The sequence below is a fragment of the Caretta caretta genome, chromosome 7 (assembly GCF_965140235.1).
Source record: "Caretta caretta isolate rCarCar2 chromosome 7, rCarCar1.hap1, whole genome shotgun sequence".
Taxonomy (NCBI): Eukaryota; Metazoa; Chordata; order Testudines; family Cheloniidae; genus Caretta; species Caretta caretta.
This window is the reverse complement of record NC_134212.1, coordinates 35,717,176-35,736,338: the sequence shown is the minus strand read 5'-3', so window position 1 is coordinate 35,736,338 and position 19,163 is coordinate 35,717,176. Positions and strand designations below refer to the sequence as shown.

The window sequence follows — 19,163 nt, the reverse complement described above, 5'->3', positions numbered from 1 at the left end:
GCAATACTCCTGCAATGGTCTTTGTGGGAAATACACACAAACGTCACCACATTTCATCAGACTTTGTCTCTGTCTCCTATCACTATTCAAAATACTTTTAAGACATCTGTTTTTAAAGCTGTTACCAAATAAAAGTCTTTTCTTTCTCTCCCTCTCCATTTCTAAAGGAAAATACATACCTGGTCGTGAATTCTTTTAAAATTGGCTGTTTCTTGCTGTTTCCTATTCGGAAGTGTAGCCAGAATCCGTTTCAGGGAAACCAACTGCAGTTGGCGATTTACTTGCAAATGTCTCGGGTGTTAAATATCAGGCATTGTAATCTCCCCCAATACCAGCCAGGTCAGTGATTATTCCCTCAGACCATTACTGAGAATCAGGAGGAGAGAAACTCTTTTAACTGCAATTTCAGTGCAAGGATAAACTGGGCCATGACTATATGTGCCTTTTCTTTTCAAATAGTTGTCTCTCTGTTTATAACTCTATTGGTATAGGTACAGGAGATGGAGAGGGGAAGGATTTTTTAATGCTTGCCCAATTGACAGAATGGATCAAATACTGAAATCACTGAAGAAAGAAAATAGATCCTGAGAATGCATGTTTACTAATGAAAAATTAATCTAGTCACAATTAACTTTAGGATTGCATGTTTCCTGGGTTGGGTTTGTGTGTGTGTGTGTGTTTTTTCTCTGCAGTTTACAGGAGGCACAAGTTGGTAGATGGTGTCTTGGAGCGACAGTATATTTTATGGTGCTATAAGCCAAGTATTTTAGCACATACTTAAGTTCATTTACTTCAATGGGAAGTAAGCACTTGTTTAAAGTTAAGCATGTTTTTACATATTCTTCTGAAAGGGGCTAGAGTGTAAGGTTGTCAATGAAGCAGCAGATTTTAGGGCCTGATCCAAAGCCCCTGGAAATCAAAGGGGGGAGTCCTTCTCTTGACTGCCATGGGCATTGGATCAGAACCATGAAATAAGGTATTTTGAATAGGTCAGTTTCTCTGGTTATAGTTTACCAGTGCACAAAAATGGCATTATTTGTAGTATTGTAAGTGTAAAATATTGCTATTTCCTATTGTGCCTGTTACCTTGGCAGCTGGACACCTTAGAATTTGGATTTGCCCCATCAGGACACCAAAGTGAAGAAAAATAAATGTGTTTTGCACTGTGCTCGGAAAGTCACTGGACTTGGGTTCTGAGAGTCTTCTAGGGGGAGCGAATGCCAAAGACAGAGTCACACAAAGGCGAAAGCCTTGCAAGAGAAACTCAGCTGGTCTTAACTTCCTCAGTGGGGCTTGAAGTGAGAGGTGACTTCTCAGATAGCTGTTCTTTAGGCATTGGTAACATACGTGCATTAGTAACCTCAGCTGCTTCTGTTTCTGGGAATGTAATTCTGGAATAAAACGGCAAATGGTTTTTAATTCCTGGTATTCTGTGGTCCTACAGGACCCCTTCTAATGCTGGATGAAATTCACCCAGTACAGAGTGTGGAGAAGTGAGAAACCTCTGATTTATTTTTATGAAAGACTCCCTTTCCCCTCTCCCTTTGTATTGTTACCCACATTTCTGATAGGGAAGTGTGACAGGTGTGAGTCTTTAGAAGGATGAAAAACTTCAGGGACTGTTCTACTGAGATATGCCAGATGCTGTGGACATGAGGACATGATATAGTCAATATTACATGCATCTTTGTGTTCCTGGATCACGGGGTGGGTTTTCTGAGGAATCTAGAATCACTAGGAGGTAATTAACGTAAAGTCCCAGTGCTGGTTATGGAGATACCCTGCCTTTGAAGCTTTGTCCTCTGAGGGACATGAATTAGTTTATCTGCTTCAGGAGGCGTGGGCAACAAAGTCTCCAAACTGGATGAAGTATCGGCCTGAACTGACTCAGGGGTTGTCCCTCATTTGATCCAAGAACTGACCATGAGACTTTAACGAAGAGGGCAAAACTCTGCTGGAAGGATTTGAAGGACTTTGAAACCTACTACGTTCTCAATTTGAAAGATGGGTGAAACCTAGTAAGCTTAGCATGCATTAAATTGTTCATTGTTTTATATGTTTTCTCTGTTGTAATACCTTTGTCCTAAATAAATGTATTATGCTTTGTGGAGTCTGGCTGGTCACTTGCAAATGCTGTCAGGGTCCCTGGGAAAAAACAAAACTGTAGGCATTGGATTAAAGTCAGAGCTGCTGGGATAAGCACAGTGAATTGCAAAAGGACTGCAACCCTAAGACTCTGGTCTATAGACAGAAGGTGTGCAGGTTCCTGCTCATAGAGAGGTGACAGATAGAGGCCTGAGACCCAAAAGGGAGTCCTTGAGGAGACCATGAGGAGAGCAGATGTGCAGTTAACCCCAGAACTTTGCCACAGAGGGCCAGCACAAGGTCTAAGAAACATTTTAGTCCTACATAAGTCTTAAATTGTAGTTGAACTACGCATAAGGATTGTATTGGCCCTCTGCAAACGATCTGCAGTTGCTAGTGACATGTGGGAAGAAGTTATTGACTGACACCTCCATGTAGAGGCTGAAATGTTACCACTTCTTTATGATGATGGTTACAACTGCCATACCATGGTTCTTTCCATTAACCTGGTAATTCCATTTGTTCTAAATGGAGATGAACATAAAGTTCAGCTATGAATTTGGGGTCTTAACCTTCCTTCCTAAAGGGTTTTTGGATTTGGGGGTTCAAGTTCTTAACCCATTACAGAGACATGAAAGCTGAACCTTGAGGTTTGGATACAGATTTAACTTTGAGTTTTCCAAAAGTTGACGGTAGGTTCAGTTCAAACTTTAAACTTGTCAGTGTTTCAGAGGAATTCAGTTAGTCATGTTCATAAGTATTCTGCTGAATTAAGGCCTACATGAAAAAATTGATTCATTTTTAGCTCAAATTGAGGAGATTTGTTAGTGCCTCAGAATATACTCTGACTAGGACTGGCTGAAAATTTCCCATCAAAACTGTTTTTTTATAGACAACTGGATTTTCAATTATAGATTTTTTTTTCCACAAAAGTGTCTGCTGTCCACAAAAACTTGACTTTTCATTGAAAAATGGAACACCTGAAAACCAAAAAGTTTCAGGTTTTGGCTGAAAACCAAAAATATTTTATCCAGAGATGCCACCATTGTGCCTAATGAGAGCCGAGTTTGGGTGCTTTGTGTACCCATTCTCTCTTTTGGCCAGATTCCCCAGCCTCACAATTGTAATTCACTGCAAAACTAACATTTCTGACTAAGCTTTCTGGTAACTGCTGCAAATTCCCCTGAAGCATTCAGAACATCAGCAGCAAAACGATATTTCCCACTGGGCTTGTGAGAAACAAAAGGAGAAATATGGAAAGCTTATTTATTCATTATTTGTTGACTAAAAACATCCCAGTGAATTATAATAGCAGTAACAACTCCAGACCCAGGCACTTCCTGGAGAATTAAAACCTGCTTGGGGTTAATGGATCGAGGCAAAAACCATGGGCCATCAGCTTGTCGAGCCTATCATTAATCCAGGAAATGCCTTGAGCGGTAATCATTATTGCTGAAATTCTTGCACGAACACTGATTACAGAATTTATTAAAGTAAGTGAGGGAAAAGCCAAAGGAAATGACTGGGTTCACATGGACTTTTCATGTTTGTTCTCTTCAGAACATCATAAAAATAAACAACATAATTTATAATTACAAAACTGACAAGGACCAGTATGATCTGCAGTATGAAATCCAAATAGGGAATGCTGAAGTCCTAGAGTGTCTATTCTATGATACTTAAGCATCTCTACACACTAATCAGAAACTAAATGGTTTCCTTCCTCTACTATTCAGTTCTGTTAATCAAATATCCTGTCAAAACAAGATCTGAGTGCAAATATTTATCTGGAATGTAGTGTGCTTCCATAGCACATTGTGGGTGGGCGTTGCTAACTGATGCTATCTTGTAGCCCCGTATTTTCTTGCCTTTGCTAGGTGCTGTGCAAGACTGCTGGGTACTGGTTGCTAGAGCCATGCAACTAATTATTCTATTAGTTGCGAATTCTAAAAAACTGGAGGAGGGGAATAGTTTTGGGGCGTAATGAAACATTTTGTTCAAAACAAAACATCTCATTTGGATGTCAAGCATTTTAAAATACTTGTATTGATTAAGATTGAAGAAAATGTCTAAGCAAAAATTTGATTCATTTTGACTTTTTGCAGTTTTTTTCAACATGAACAATTCAGGAAGATTGACATGAATTCATAAAACATTTCAGTGGTGCTGAATCTGAATTTTTTGCTAAAACGTTTTGTCCAAGATATATTGCCTGGTGACTGCTTCTTTTGTAGTTTGTTGTAATGTATCTGGGTAAAGTAACTTGAAAAATTGTATTGGAAAATATACTATAGGGAGCAAGCCAACACTATCAGGGGTATGGACTGAATGATTCAGTACAGGGGTGGGCAAACTTTTTGGCCTGAGAGCCACATCGGCTTTGCGAAACTGTATGGAGGGCTGGGTAGGGAAGGCTGTTTCTATTACAGGTATATCTAATTATTTCTTTTTGCAGTTTGCGTGGCAAAGTGATGACAGTAGAATTCCAAAACACACAGAACTTCACCTGGTTTTGGTTGCCATTACTAGCTCAAAAACTTAGACCCTTTTCACTGATGGGTTCTTGACTATTTTGAGCAGAAACATGGCTTTCCAGTGTATTCATTTGAAATTTATGAGCTCAGATGGTTACCTAGCCACATCTACACCAGAAGTTAGGTCATCCTAACTACAGTGCTACAGTCACAAAATTTTAATAAATACACCTGGCACATCTGGCATTATGGCACACCTGGCATTATGGTGTGTATTCAAAATTTAATTTTGAAAAGGGTTGGATAGTTATCTCTGGAGATGAAGACCTGATTAGCCACAGAATAGGCATATGTATATCTTTTAAACATTCAGGCTGGATTCTCATCTGCCATGGGTGTAACTTCTCTGGCTTCAGTGGAGTCACTCCAGATCAGAATTAGACCCTCCAAGTCTGAAACAATTTTTACAGTGTCATCAATATAAATATAATCTGTGAAGTAGGACGGGAAGGAAAGCCAAGTAGATAAATATGACTGAGAATGTGCTGAAGGACACTAAACATTATTCCTAGATGAGTTCTCATTGTAACTAATAGAAGTGTGATTGTGCAGGAACTGTTTCACTATATATTTGCTTGACAAAAGGATAGATTGACATGGGACAAATCTGTAGAAGTCAAGAAAAACTGCTTAGTTTTTAGTCAGTGATAAAGGTGAAATTCTTTATTGACTTAATTACTTTTGTTATTTTTTTCCATTCTAACCTGGAGCTAATAAATGGTGCTGTCATGAAAACAGAAAAGACCAAAGTTAGGCTAAATTAGTTGACCTCCGGCACAGGTAATGCAGGTTTTTACTTAGAATGATTATCCAGCACAAAGACCAGAGGGGATATTAGTTTGTTGTTCATTCACACTTAGAGCAAAATCTGCCAGACAATCCAGGCTTGGGGGCATGTTGATGTATGTCTGTATTGTACAGTGCATGACAAAATGAGAACATCGTTTGTTTTATCCAGTGTTTCAGTGTGCCTTTGGGGAGGCATAAATGTTTTGTTTTTAATTTTTGCCAGGGAAACCAGCCTAAGGAATTTATGAAACAAAGAATAATCTGTGAAACAAACACAGCATTATCAGGTAGAAATAGGAAGCAGATGCCTAGCAAAGAGCATGGGGCAATATTGTAAGAACTCATACTTTTGAAAAATTAATTCATTTATCTATAGAGCATCAAATGCATTATAGGGAGCAGAAGAAAACAAAAGTTATTTGAAATATACATCCCCTTCTTCAGTGCTGTCAATGCCTTGCTTCTTTGTTGTTGGGTATGATGACAAAGAATATGTCACACCAATTACATGAGTGTTGTTGGTCCAGAAAGAATGGAAGAGAGGATATGTGGAGGAATTATGGCTTTGTGACCAAGGCACTGGACTGGAAATGTGGGTTCAGTCCCCAGCTCAGTTACAGACTTCTTGTGTGATCTGGGGCAAGACACTTAACCTACTTCATCCTCAGTTCCCCATCACTAAAATGAGGGAGGGGGAGAAACTTCCTCACCTGACAGGGAAATACTTAAAATAATAGAATCATAGAATGTGGGACTGGAAGGGACCTTGATAGGTCATCTAGTCCATTCCCATGTACTGAGGAAGACTAAATTTATCTAGACCATCCTGACAGTTTGTCTAACCTGCTCTTAAAAACCCAGATTTCACAACCTCCATAGGTAATTTTGTTCCAGTGCTTAACTACCCTTACGGTTAGGAAACTCCCGCTAGTACATCCTAGAATGATGTTCGCTTTTTTTGCAATGGTATGAATATATGAGAAGTAAACCATGGTCAGTCCACAAACAATGTGCTAACTAAAGCATTGATTCAGGAAAGTGCTTAAGCACAATCTTAACTTCAGTGGGGTTTAAAGTTAAGCGCATGAGACGCTTCCAGAATTATGCAGTAGTCTCCACTATGATTTCCTTGCCCACACACACACACTGTACAAAATAAATATTTTGCTGTGTATCCATTTATGCTTATTCCTTGGGATGGCACCTCACGAAAAAATGTCAGAAGAGTTGCTCGTATGTAGGTGTAAATTCAGTTTTAAGGTGAAGGTATCTAGTTTCTGTGTCAGATCATCACTTTCACCTCCCTTTCCTTTATCTATGCCAATTAAACTATGTTCCTTGCCTTTTGAGATAAAGTAAAGAACATGTTGTTCCACATATCCAAGTAGTGCTATGCCATGAGTGAATTTAATGAAATCTCACCAACTACTGATAAGAAATGACAAATAGTTTACTATGGGGAAGAGCTACAATATTCAAAGTATCCTGTTTATTTACACTTTAAATGGGGACGGGAATAGAGCAGATCAACAAACCTTATTGAAAATAGGCCTTTTCAATATCTTAAGGACTCCACCAAGGTAAATGTCATCATTTTGTTCAATATTTTTTTTTATTGTTATTACTAATAAACCCTACAGAGCATGAAACCATACAATTTATTTCCTTATCAAATATATTTTTTCTCTGTAGTGTGCAAACTGTTCTTATTGTTTGGGGTGGGAGAGCACTTGACTTCTGAGCCGCACCCATGGCTGAATGTGCTTGTTTTAAAACAACTAGCCAGATAAAGAGTTTTTCTGCAAAACAGAACACATATAAAACTGTAAAATTTGCCAATAGATAAAAAAGGGGTAAAGAAAAAAAAGAGCCCTCACTCTGCAGCCCTGCACCTGGCACACTTGGTGTAAATGTCTACCATTCTTTGTGCTGGTCTAAATGGCTACACGAGGTGCAGGGCAATCTGGTTTCTAGGTCAGATATTTGTACTCAATTCTATCGAGTAACATCTTAAAAGTTATGAAAGGGAACTGGCCTAAGGCTGGTCCCTGTGGCTCAGAAGCCATGTTTTCTGTTATGCTACTTGGGAAACCCACTGTCTGTCCTGTCTTTGTCATTTGGGAGCTTCACTAAAACCCTTGAAGCTTGCTTTATTAGTCCTACCTAACCTATATTTTTACCCACATCTTGAGCAAGTGTAAAGTAATGTAGCTCCATTGAAGTGAATGAAGGTGATAATTTATGCTAACTGAGGATCTGGCTCCAGGTATAAAATTTCATTTCAGAAACTACTGATTGCACCTGATCAACTCTGGATTAACCTCTCTACCAATTTTTGGGTATGGCTAATGCCTACATTGACATAACTCAGAACAAAATAGGGTCTGACACAGAGTGCTAATTTTCTTAAAGGACCCAGATCAAAAGTAATTTTAACTCATAAACAAACAGATTTACTTGCAAACTCTTAAATAATTGATTCAGTACTCAGAGTAAATGCTGTAATTTTGGGGGAAATAGAGTGTTCTTTACGTTAAGTATAAAGCTCAGCTCAGCCTTACCTACAGAACTGTGAACAGTGACTCCAAAATATGAATGAGTAAGTGAAGCATCAACATTTTACAGCATCATTAGAACGCTAAGATGCAGTTTCAGCCTTGCGGCTGGGATTTGACCATACATTGATTTACGTGAAATGTAAAGGCATCCTATAAAATCTGTCATTTATCTGTAGTAAAAAATTATTCCATATTATCTGTTCTCCTTAAGTTATTCACTTTTAAAAATAATGTTCTGTTGCCTTGTCATGGGGTTTCCACCCCACATAGGATTGGAAGGGGTTAAGATGGCCAGGCAGACCAATTAACCCCACAGGCTATACCTGGAGGAGGATCCAGGGAGCAGGGAACTAACTAAAAGCCAGCTTAGCTGTGCAGGAACAGGCCAGGCCTGTATAAAGGTAGCTGGCAACATGCAGGGGCTGCTGGGGAAGGCTGCAAGAAAACAGGCTGCAATCACTCCCTGGGAAGAGGGTTTGGGGGCTGGTACACCCACAGAGAGAGAAGGGAAACCAGGTATGATAGGAAACAGTCCAGGGAAAGAGCAGTGAGGGCTGAGAGAGGAAAGCCCAGGGTCCAAGGACTGGAACTCAGAATAGAGGATGGGCCCGGGTTCCAGTACCAGCCTCTGAGGGAGTGGCATTGAGTCAGTGAGAGGGAAGACTGCTTAGGACTGCTAGGGAGAAGGGGGGAACGCTGAGTGACCTGGCTGAAGGGCTAAGTCACAGAGAGGACACTGTGGTTCCTGGGAGGTGAGAGGAGCTGCAGACCAGAGGGAGAGACAGAGCGAGCAGGAGGAGGTGCCAGACCAGCGGTGAGTGGTGCACCCCATGACATGTACTTCCCAATTTTAAATTTGTGGGGTAAAATAAAAATGGTTTCAAGTGTAATTATTAAGTGCCTGCTCCAATGTAGGTTGGTTTCACAAGTATAATGACCTGTAAAACTCTATCCAATGCATTTGGCCCAATTATAAAAAGCCCCTTTACAGTACTTGGGTCCTGTTCTGTGGATATAATTGGCCAGTATATATTTAAATTAATATTGACTCTTGTGGTAGAATTGGGGTTGCTCCAATGCATTATGAATGTGAATTTCCAAAAGGACTGGGCATAACGTAACACTTTATTGTATGGTTGTGCTAGGTGCTTTCCATTTAGAAGAACACACAGTCCCTGCTCCAAAGACTATACAATTGTAGAAGGCAAACACAGACAGTGGGAGTTGGGAAAGAGATACAATACATAAGCAAAGCAATTAAGGACATAGTCCTGTCAAGTGCTCAACACACTCTGTCAAGTATCTTTAATGGGCCTTGACAACACTAATCACCTCACAAGAGGCACTTATGTAATGCTGACAGACTTCAGTTATGGGCAGGTGGCATCGAACCTGGGACCTCTGAAGTGTAGTGTATGAGCTAAAAGGCACATATTACTTAGTGAAGGCGGTAGCAGACTTATCAGTCTCTAGGTGGTCTGCGTGCCACACCCAAGCAGGTATGAGTTACCCTTACGCTAAGTCTTAACTATGTGCTAAGGCAACGGCATGCAAAATGGCTAACTACAGGACTTTCAAACTGGCAGCTTCTTCACTAGCTTTCATAGTAAGTAGATACACCAAATTATTCTTTGGGCATAATGTTATTTGTGATTTAGCCTGTTTTCTGATCATATTGTCACTATGTATGGGGCTGATTCTCATGTATATCAAGGCCCCTTTATACCACTCTGGCAGTGCACGGGGGCCTTTAAAGTGGGTATAAATTACATTCACACCTACTTCTAGACCTCTCTGTGTTGCCAGAATGGTGTAAAGGGACCTTAGTATATACAAAAATCAGGCCGTATATTAACTGGGTTTAAGTCCTGGCTGCATTGAAGTCAAAGGCCAGGATTTAATCCATTAGTCATAACTGATTGCTAGGACGGAACTTGAACAAACAAGTTTCGGCCTATGGGTTTTTCAAAGCTGTTCTCTTTCACTACTTGCTATTCATTATTCATGTTGTGATTAGTCATCAAAGTCACATGTTGTTTTCATAATTTAGGTGGCTGAAACATCTTAAACAAAAGAATTAACAAATAAAGTATGGTTCATAGCAATGTGAGTACATGTATTTATGCAAATAGCAGCCATTCAGTAAATACAGGTGTAAATTAAAAACCAACTTCATGAATATTTGCAGATTGCAAACAAAGACTAAATAAACTGATTGACTCAAACAGCATTTCAGTATTCAAATTAATGTTTGCAAGCACTGTTTTGCAGTATTTGACCAGGTGAAATAAATAATGTATGCACTTTACTGTAAAATCAAGGCTATTAACCAGAACTCGTCAAAACTTTCTGAACATTGAGTTTGAAAAAAATTTTCATCAAAAATTTAATTTCTGACAAAATATTTTGTCAATTTTTTAGGCTTTTGACCAACTCTAGAGCTTTCAACGACCAAAATATATATTTTTTTTAAAATACACTTAAATCTTTTTGAAAAATTCCCTGAAAAATTTTGGCTGGTTTCATGACCAGGGTCTAGTTTTTATTTGAACAAATCAGAATATTCAACAATGCAAAAAATTGATTGAGACTTTACCTTAGTTTTTTTGTTTTGTTTTGTTTTTTGTTTGTAATATTTGAGTTGTAACTTAACTGTTCTAAAAGATGTACAACTTACAAAAAGATATGAGTTCATGTCAGAAAGACCAATCTTATTTGGTGGTAGTAAATAAATAATGTTTGAGAAAAAGGACTTGGGATCTGATCCAAAGCCTGTTCAAATTAATGCAAGGATTCCTGTAGAATTCAATGAATTTGGCTCAGATTGTTAGCTGTAACAACTTTTGAGATGGGAGTCACATTCGAGTACTAGTCAAAATTCTCAGGAAGGAAACAAGTGTTTCTCTAGACATTTTAATCAGGTTCTAAGTGCATCTAAATTACAATACATGAAATTTTGAGAGCTGGCCAAAATATAGGCCAGTTCCTGACTTCAGGTTGATGTAAATTGATAATTGCAAGACATAAATTACTAAATTGAAAACAAGTTAGGAGACATGTTGACATTTCATAGTATAGGCTGAGCGAACGACTCAGCTGTTACTGACAGGTTTCAGAGGAACAGCCGTGTTAGTCTGTATTCGCAAAAAGAAAAGGAGTTCTTGTGGCACCTTAGAGACTAACCAATTTATTTGAGCATGAGCTTTCGTGAGCTACAGCTCACTTCATCAGATGTATACCGTGGAAACTGCAGCAGACTTTATATACACACAGAGAATATGAAACAATACCTCCTCCCACCCCACTGTCCTGCTGGTAATAGCTTATCTAAAGTGATCAACAGGTGGGCCATTTCCAGCACAAATCCAGGTTTTCTCACCCTCCACCCCCCCACACAAATTCACTCTCCTGCTGGTGCTAGCCCATCCAAAGTGACAACTCTTTACATAATCAAGTCGGGCTATTTCCTGCATAGATCCAGGTTTTCTTACATCCCCCCCACCCCCATACACACACAAACTCACTCTCCTGCTGGTAATAGCTCATCTAAACTGACCACTCTCCAAGTTTAAATCCAAGTTAAACCAGAACATCTGGGGGGGGGGGGGGGGGGTAGGAAAAAACAAGAGGAAACAGGCTACCTTGCATAATGACTTAGCCACTCCCAGTCTCTATTTAAGCCTAAATTAATAGTATCCAATTTGCAAATGAATTCCAATTCAGCAGTTTCTCGCTGGAGTCTGGATTTGAAGTTTTTTTGTTTTAAGATAGCGACCTTCATGTCTGTGATTGCGTGACCAGAGAGATTGAAGTGTTCTCCGACTGGTTTATGAATGTTATAATTCTTGACATCTGATTTGTGTCCATTTATTCTTTTACGTAGAGACTGTCCAGTTTGACCAATGTACATGGCAGAGGGGCATTGCTGGCACATGATGGCATATATCACATTGGTGGATGTGCAGGTGAACGAGCCTCTGATAGCGTGGCTGATGTTATTAGGCCCTGTGATGGTGTCCCCTGAATAGATATGTGGGCACAATTGGCAACGGGCTTTGTTGCAAGGATAAGTTCCTGGGTTAGTGGTTCTGTTGTGTGGTATGTGGTTGTTGGTGAGTATTTGCTTCAGGTTGCGGGGCTGTCTGTAGGCAAGGACTGGCCTGTCTCCCAAGACTTGTGAGAGTGTTGGGTCATCCTTTAGGATAGGTTGTAGATCCTTAATAATGCGTTGGAGGGGTTTTAGTTGGGGGCTGAAGGTGACCGCTAGTGGCGTTCTATTATTTTCTTTGTTAGGCCTGTCCTGTAGTAGGTAACTTCTGGGAACTCTTCTGGCTCTATCAATCTGTTTCTTTACTTCTGCAGGTGGGTATTGTAGTTGTAAGAAAGCTTGACAGAGATCTTGTAGGTGTTTGTCTCTGTCTGAGGGGTTGGAGCAAATGCGGTTGTATCGCAGAGCTTGGCTGTAGACGATGGATCGTGTGGTGTGGTCAGGGTGAAAGCTGGAGGCATGCAGGTTTATTCATTCATAAACCAGTCGGAGAACACTTCAATCTCTCTGGTCACGCAATCACAGACATGAAGGTCGCTATCTTAAAACAAAAAAACTTCAAATCCAGACTCCAGCGAGAAACTGCTGAATTGGAATTCATTTGCAAATTGGATACTATTAATTTAGGCTTAAATAGAGACTGGGAGTGGCTAAGTCATTATGCAAGGTAGCCTGTTTCCTCTTGTTTTTTCCTACCCCCCCCCCCCCCCCCCCAGATGTTCTGGTTTAACTTGGATTTAAACTTGGAGAGTGGTCAGTTTAGATGAGCTATTACCAGCAGGAGAGTGAGTTTGTGTGTGTATGGGGGTGGGGGGGATGTGAGAAAACCTGGATCTATGCAGGAAATAGCCCGACTTGATTATGTAAAGAGTTGTCACTTTGGATGGGCTAGCACCAGCAGGAGAGTGAATTTGTGTGGGGGGGTGGAGGGTGAGAAAACCTGGATTTGTGCTGGAAATGGCCCACCTGTTGATCACTTTAGATAAGCTATTACCAGCAGGACAGTGGGGTGGGAGGAGGTATTGTTTCATATTCTCTGTGTGTATATAAAGTCTGCTGCAGTTTCCACGGTATACATCTGATGAAGTGAGCTGTAGCTCACGAAAGCTCATGCTCAAATAAATTGGTTAGTCTCTAAGGTGCCACAAGAACTCCTTTTCTTTCAGCTGTTACTGTATGTCAGAGTGCTCCATGAAAGATGAGGTGCGCAAAGGATAATAAATACGATACATGCATGTTAGCATTCATATTGCATAGCAATAAATACTTACATAACTGTTTTTTAATCAGCCATTTAATGTTATGAAAGACAAAAGGAGGCAAGGCCTGCTGGAAATTAGAAGAATTTCAGATGTCTTCTATCACATGCCACACACTCTTTCTATCCATCCAGTTTATAGTTCAGCTTTGCTATCTTCATTTATTAGTCTCGGGTTGGGGTGTGTGTGTGTGTGTGTGAGAGAGAGAGAGAGAGATAAAAATGTATGTCAGAATCTCACAAGTTCGCACAAATGACTGGGGGAGCTATTGTGAATTATTCAGTTTTGCAAATTTCTGATTAAGAGATCAAACGCAACATTAAAAAACAAGGATAATGCACTGGAAAATGTTCATTTATTCTGATACCTGAAATTTACTTTTAATTATTCATGTCATAATTAAGTCTAATGTATTTTGTAAATATGACAGCTTAATAACACAGTACCTCAGTACAGCACATTCGATATTGAGTGTTTGCTGAGCTATGGGTGTGGACTACTAATTTTTGTGTTTATAATTACACATTTTGTAGATTGAAGTATAGGTTAGTGAGTTCTACTGTATTCTTATATATTGAAACTAGAAATACCATGCTAACCAACAATGTGTTTCCATGGTTGGTAATAGAAACTCCATATATATATATATATATATATATATATATATATATATATCAGGGAGTAAAGAAAAAGTAGACTTAAAAATGTGTATTACGTCAATGTCAAATAATCATCTGGTGCTAACTTTAATCTGCTGTGTCCTTTAACTGCTGTGCATACAATCCTTCTCATGTCTTATAATAACTCATATACATAATAAAGCTATCAAAACTCAAGAATATTTTAACATAGTTAACATAATGCATACATTGCAGATATAATGTAGACTATGCAATTTGGTGTAGTTTTTCAGGATCCGATGCTCTTTTGTGTCTACACAAATATGGGAGCCTGGGCCCATGCAAGTTGGGAAGTTCTACCTCAATGTCTTCTCTTCACCCTGACCCCATGTCAGCCCCACATGCGGGTCAGGATGGGGTCAGGCAGGGCAGGAAGCCAGCTAGTGTCCTCTGGAGTCTCACCCTCCCAAGCCTTGCAAGGGAACAAAGCATAATTAAATACAGTTTGAGGAATTTCCCTCCCACTTTCTTTTTCTGCACAGTAGTGATAGGGGTTACAATAGAACTGAACATTATTTACTGTACCAGGGTCTTCTGCAATCATTACTGTGGTGAAAATTGCTAAGGAAATCGTATAGTAAGGGCCAAATTCATTCCTTATGTAAATACATTTAAATCACATCAGTGTGAGATTCCATTGAAGCTGATGAGGTTACACCCAGGAAGAATTTGGCCCTTAGAGCCTGATTCCCCTTTTATTTACATCAGTATAAAATTGGTATGACTTCACTGGAGTTACTCACAGGCGCAGTAAGTGGAAGATCTGGCCCTGTCTAACTGATCCACAGGATAGTTTAGACATTCATGCTATTAAAACAGGTTATCAGCTGAAACAAAAAGTTCTGGCAGATTTCAGTTGCCTGTTGGATGGTTGTAGGAAGCTCTCTGCCCCAGCCCACAAGATTAGTCTTATTCTTGGCACACACCGCTGTAGTAAGAAAGTCATATCACATGTCACTCTAAATAATTCCTCTTCTTCCTTGGCATTTATTGGAGCTTTCTGGAAAATGGGGTATTTTTCTACAAAACATTTCAACTTTTGGGTGAAAAGTCAAACGCCAAAATATTTTGGCTGAAAACCAAAATAATTCAATTTGGAATTGTCATTGTGTTGCCTCGTGAGAGTCCCTAAAACTCCCATTCTTCTCTGTAGGCTGGTTTAGTGCATGGTTGAACTAAATCTCCCAGGATATACCACCCCTTTTGCTCATGGTGCAGCATGTGAGATGAAGTCTGCCTGGGAAGCCTGGCCCATAGCAGAGAATTGGAACTTGATGCAACCAGACTAGAACTCTCATAAAGCACTGTAGCAGTATAACAGTTAGAAAGAACTTCGAGCTAAATCAAAATGAACCACTCATGCTAAAGTATGAGTGCCCTCTTTGCCTTCTGCACCAGTTTTACTGTCTCAATTTAAGACCAAATTTTAACAAGTGCAACTTTCTTGGAGCTGAAGCAGGTTTCTAGGAATTGTTTCATGCGCTGCTGTGCTTTGGACTTTCACATGAACACAAGCCTTCTTCTCAATTTACCATCTCATGAATTATACATATTGCTTGATTATTATGAAATCATGTTTCAGCTGGCAACCTGACTTGCAAACATTGCTCAGCCAAATCAAACTTATGTCTGTTAACCAGGATCCTCTATTAGATCCCACTAAAAAGTACATAGCTGGTCACTTTCTTACCTAGGTAGGTCCCATAGCCAGTGCAAGAGCGGAAGTGGTACTTGTTGCTGCAGGCTTGTTGGGGATCATTGAGTTGAGTAGGGAGGTGGGTACCTGCTTGCACCCATTGTTGTTGTTTTTAAGGTGGTATCCCACTAGCCAATGCAAGGACCTTCCTAATAGACGTGGGATGCCAGTTGCCAGCAGGTGCCTGGGGGTGGGGCCAGTCCTCAAGTTCCAAGCCCTGCAATCTAGTACCACTTTGATGGCCAGTATTAATATTGTTGTTTGTTATTTGCATTACAGTAACACAGCAAGACCCCAGACATGGGCTTGGTGCTGTACAGAGATAATGAAATACTGTGCCTGTCCTAAAGAGAGTCCTCCCTCTGTGTTTTATAAAATCATGTGTTTGTTTGATATGTTGAAAATTTGCTAGCATAAATGTTTCACTTATTCCTGAGCGTTTACTGTTTAAATGTTAATTCAGTAGGGAGAATGTATGAAATAGCACAATGTTCCACACTTCCATGTTTTTTACAACATCTTACACCTGGGTTTTGCATCAGCTAATCAGCCGATTCAGCGCTGAGTCTCTCAGGGCCTTTTTATTGTGGCTTAAACCAACTAAAGCATCAAATTCAGCCCTCGGATTATATTCCAGGCAAACGTCGTATGAACAAAACTTTAATCCACTTTATGGAAACAATTTCTTAGCACTTCATCTGTCAAAATCTACAGACCAAAACCCTTGCTAAATCCTATTAGCTTCCAGGGACCATGACAAAGAACATTTGTTCACAGTTTGTTGTCCCTATGTCATTTTTACTGCTTGTATGTTAAATTTAGCAACACTGAGACATGCATGTGCAATAGATGGAGGAAATGCTCATGCATATCTGTTATGCAGTGTTTATGCACAAGTTGTAATGGATCTCCTCTCCCACACATTAGACAGCCCAACTACTGAAGGGGAAGTCCCCATTACATGCAAACAGTTTGGTAACAAACTAAACCCATTTGAGAACTGAATCAAATGTGATTTTTATTGTGGTCTTTGGATGTCTCAAAGATGGATTTATCTTCCAACAAATTATGGCTTTCCTCCCATTTAAATCTTCTAGTTGTCTCCATAAAAGAAAATTTAGCGTGCTCCAATATGTCCGACCATCCTGGATGATGGAATGTTCACCCCTTTCTTTGTCTCATCAGACCAGGAATAGAGGCTGTTACTACATAATTCTGCCAGTATTCCTTGTTAGTATAATACAAAGAAAGGTATATTGAATTAGTATGGAGTAAATGATCTATTTATGGGTTACAAATCTCTGTCCTCCCAAAATGTCCATCACATAGTGTTTGTAAGTGCAGTGCACACAACCAGCTAGGAAACATAGTATACCAGTGGAGATGCATCTTTATTATACATTTCAAATGGTTGAGGGCAAGTTTTGGTTTGAACTTTGTTTTGTGTACTGCTAAATATCTTTGGAATGATCACTCTGTAAAGATATTCATTTTCCAAAGATAGGTTTAAGTATAACCTTTGATTAAACTTTGGATGCTTTGCAGGCATTCATTGCAGATCTATGGAAACCATTTAAAGACAGACATAGGACCAACTCCTGCTCCCATTTAACTCAATAAACAAAGTCCCATTGACTTCAGTGGGAGAAGGATTGAGTCCAGAGAGATAAATTTGTACTGTGTTTTTCAGAATGAAGATTGCAGTTTCTGTGTTGTCTTCCAAATGGTGAAAAGCCAAATGCCAGCCTGCCCCCATCTCCGTGAGGAGGAAGATTGGTCAGAGTAGCAGCAGGATAGACAAGCCAGAAAGAAGAGGGAGAGTGCATGCTTGGGAATGTAGGGCTGTGCCCCTTCTCCAAGGGTTCACCATCTCCTATTAGCCATGCAGAGGGGTGCTTGAGTACTGATTGGGCCCCCTTGCTCTCCCCCATTAATTTAAATCTATTGGGGGGGGCTTTTGTCCCCTTCAGCTGCCCACCCTCCCTCTTTCCTTATAGTAGTAGTATGTACACTGTGTTCGGGATGCTGTGAGTCTGACTAATCGCTTACGTTGGGATCAGGAAGGAATTTTTCCCATTGGGCCAAATTAGAGAGGGGGTGTGTGTGTGTCTCAGAGAGAGAGAGACAGACAGACCATCATCACAGAATCATGGATGCATATAGTTCACAGACCCTTTTGGTATTCTTTTACTCCCCTCATAGGAAAGAGGGTGAAAGAATTCAGAAGTTAGTTGAGTCCTAGGTCAGGGAGGGTCTACCTGCAGTATGGGTTATATGGTGGGAGCCCTTTAACCACACATTAGACCAATTTATATGCCTGGTACATGAGAGAGGGTGAAAGTTTGGGCATATAGCGCCACTCCTGAGTGTTAAGTTAATAAAATTTCAGCCTGCCACTTAAGTCCATCCCTATGTCTATCTTCATTCATCTGCGTGTCCCGATCAATGAATTTTCAAGCTGTGCATTTAGCCAACAGAAGTTTCAAATAAGAGGACTTTTAAAATCTTATTTTCAATCAAAAACAAAAACTCTCCTCACAAAACCATCCCATGTCTCTCTCTCTTTCAGTTTCCACAAAGGACTTAATTGAAACTTGCTGTGCAGCTGGACAACAGTGGGCTATAGACAATGGAGAATGCACAGAAATCCCAGTCAGTGGGACTGATGGTGATATTTGCAGGTATGTAAACCAAAAACAAAGCTATCCAGAGTCATTCAGTGAGTACTGCTTTAGAGGAACCCTAATGATTGCATGAACTGGCTAATCTCCAGGGAGATTATACTGCTGGCTGCCTGGCAATATGTCAGGGCGGAATGAGAAGAGTTTTCCCCAAGATCTAGAACCTAATGTAAACAGAAACTTTTAAAGTTTTTTGTTTCTGCTGCTCAAAAACAAAATCCAGTGTGTAGTTTCCCTGTTGTACCCAGATGGGTGGAGTTTTTAGATTTTTAGGACAATGCAACCAAATGTTCTTTACACTTTTGTTGATAAATATTAAATTAAATTATTTTCCTTACTTTTTATTAAATGGTAAATTTGACAACTAATCTGGTATGTGGGAGAATATGTTCCAAAGGCTAGGTTCTGATGCTCTTGCTCACCTGTAATAGCACACCACTCATCGCATAATCCCACTGGAATCAAGGGAAGTGCTTGCCTAATACTGCTCTAGGTGTACTGCTCTAGGTGAGTGAGGCTATCTGATCTCATCCCAATGTGGAGAAGAAAAGGATAGCAGTTGAGAAAAGAGCAGGGTAACATGGATAACATGTTAACTTAACTCCATTTCATACCCTCTCTCTTTCTAGTCTGAAAAAGAGACAGAAGTAGAAACAAAATAATTTGGTTGTCAAATATGAAAACCATGTGGATTCTTTAAAGTGATTTCAGCATTTTAAGGTGCTGGTCTTATTTCTGAACTCATGCTGGTGGAAAGCAGCAGTGAATCTATTGAAGTCAGAGACGCTACACTGTTGAAAACCAATGTAAGTGAGATTAAAATCCAGTCCATT

At 39.8% G+C, this 19,163-nt stretch overlaps 1 protein-coding gene across 6 annotated transcripts in view; it reads left to right on the top strand.

The window, feature by feature from the left end:
- Nucleotides 1-19,163, top strand: part of FBLN2 (fibulin 2) — a 190,902-nt gene that overhangs the window by 103,224 nt on the left and 68,515 nt on the right. For all 6 annotated transcript variants that reach the window (XM_048858461.2, XM_075130531.1, XM_048858460.2 and 3 more), the window contains one exon: nucleotides 18,219-18,330. In XM_048858461.2, the coding sequence (XP_048714418.1) occupies nucleotides 18,219-18,330 (112 nt within the window). The remainder of the gene's footprint in view (nucleotides 1-18,218; nucleotides 18,331-19,163) is intronic.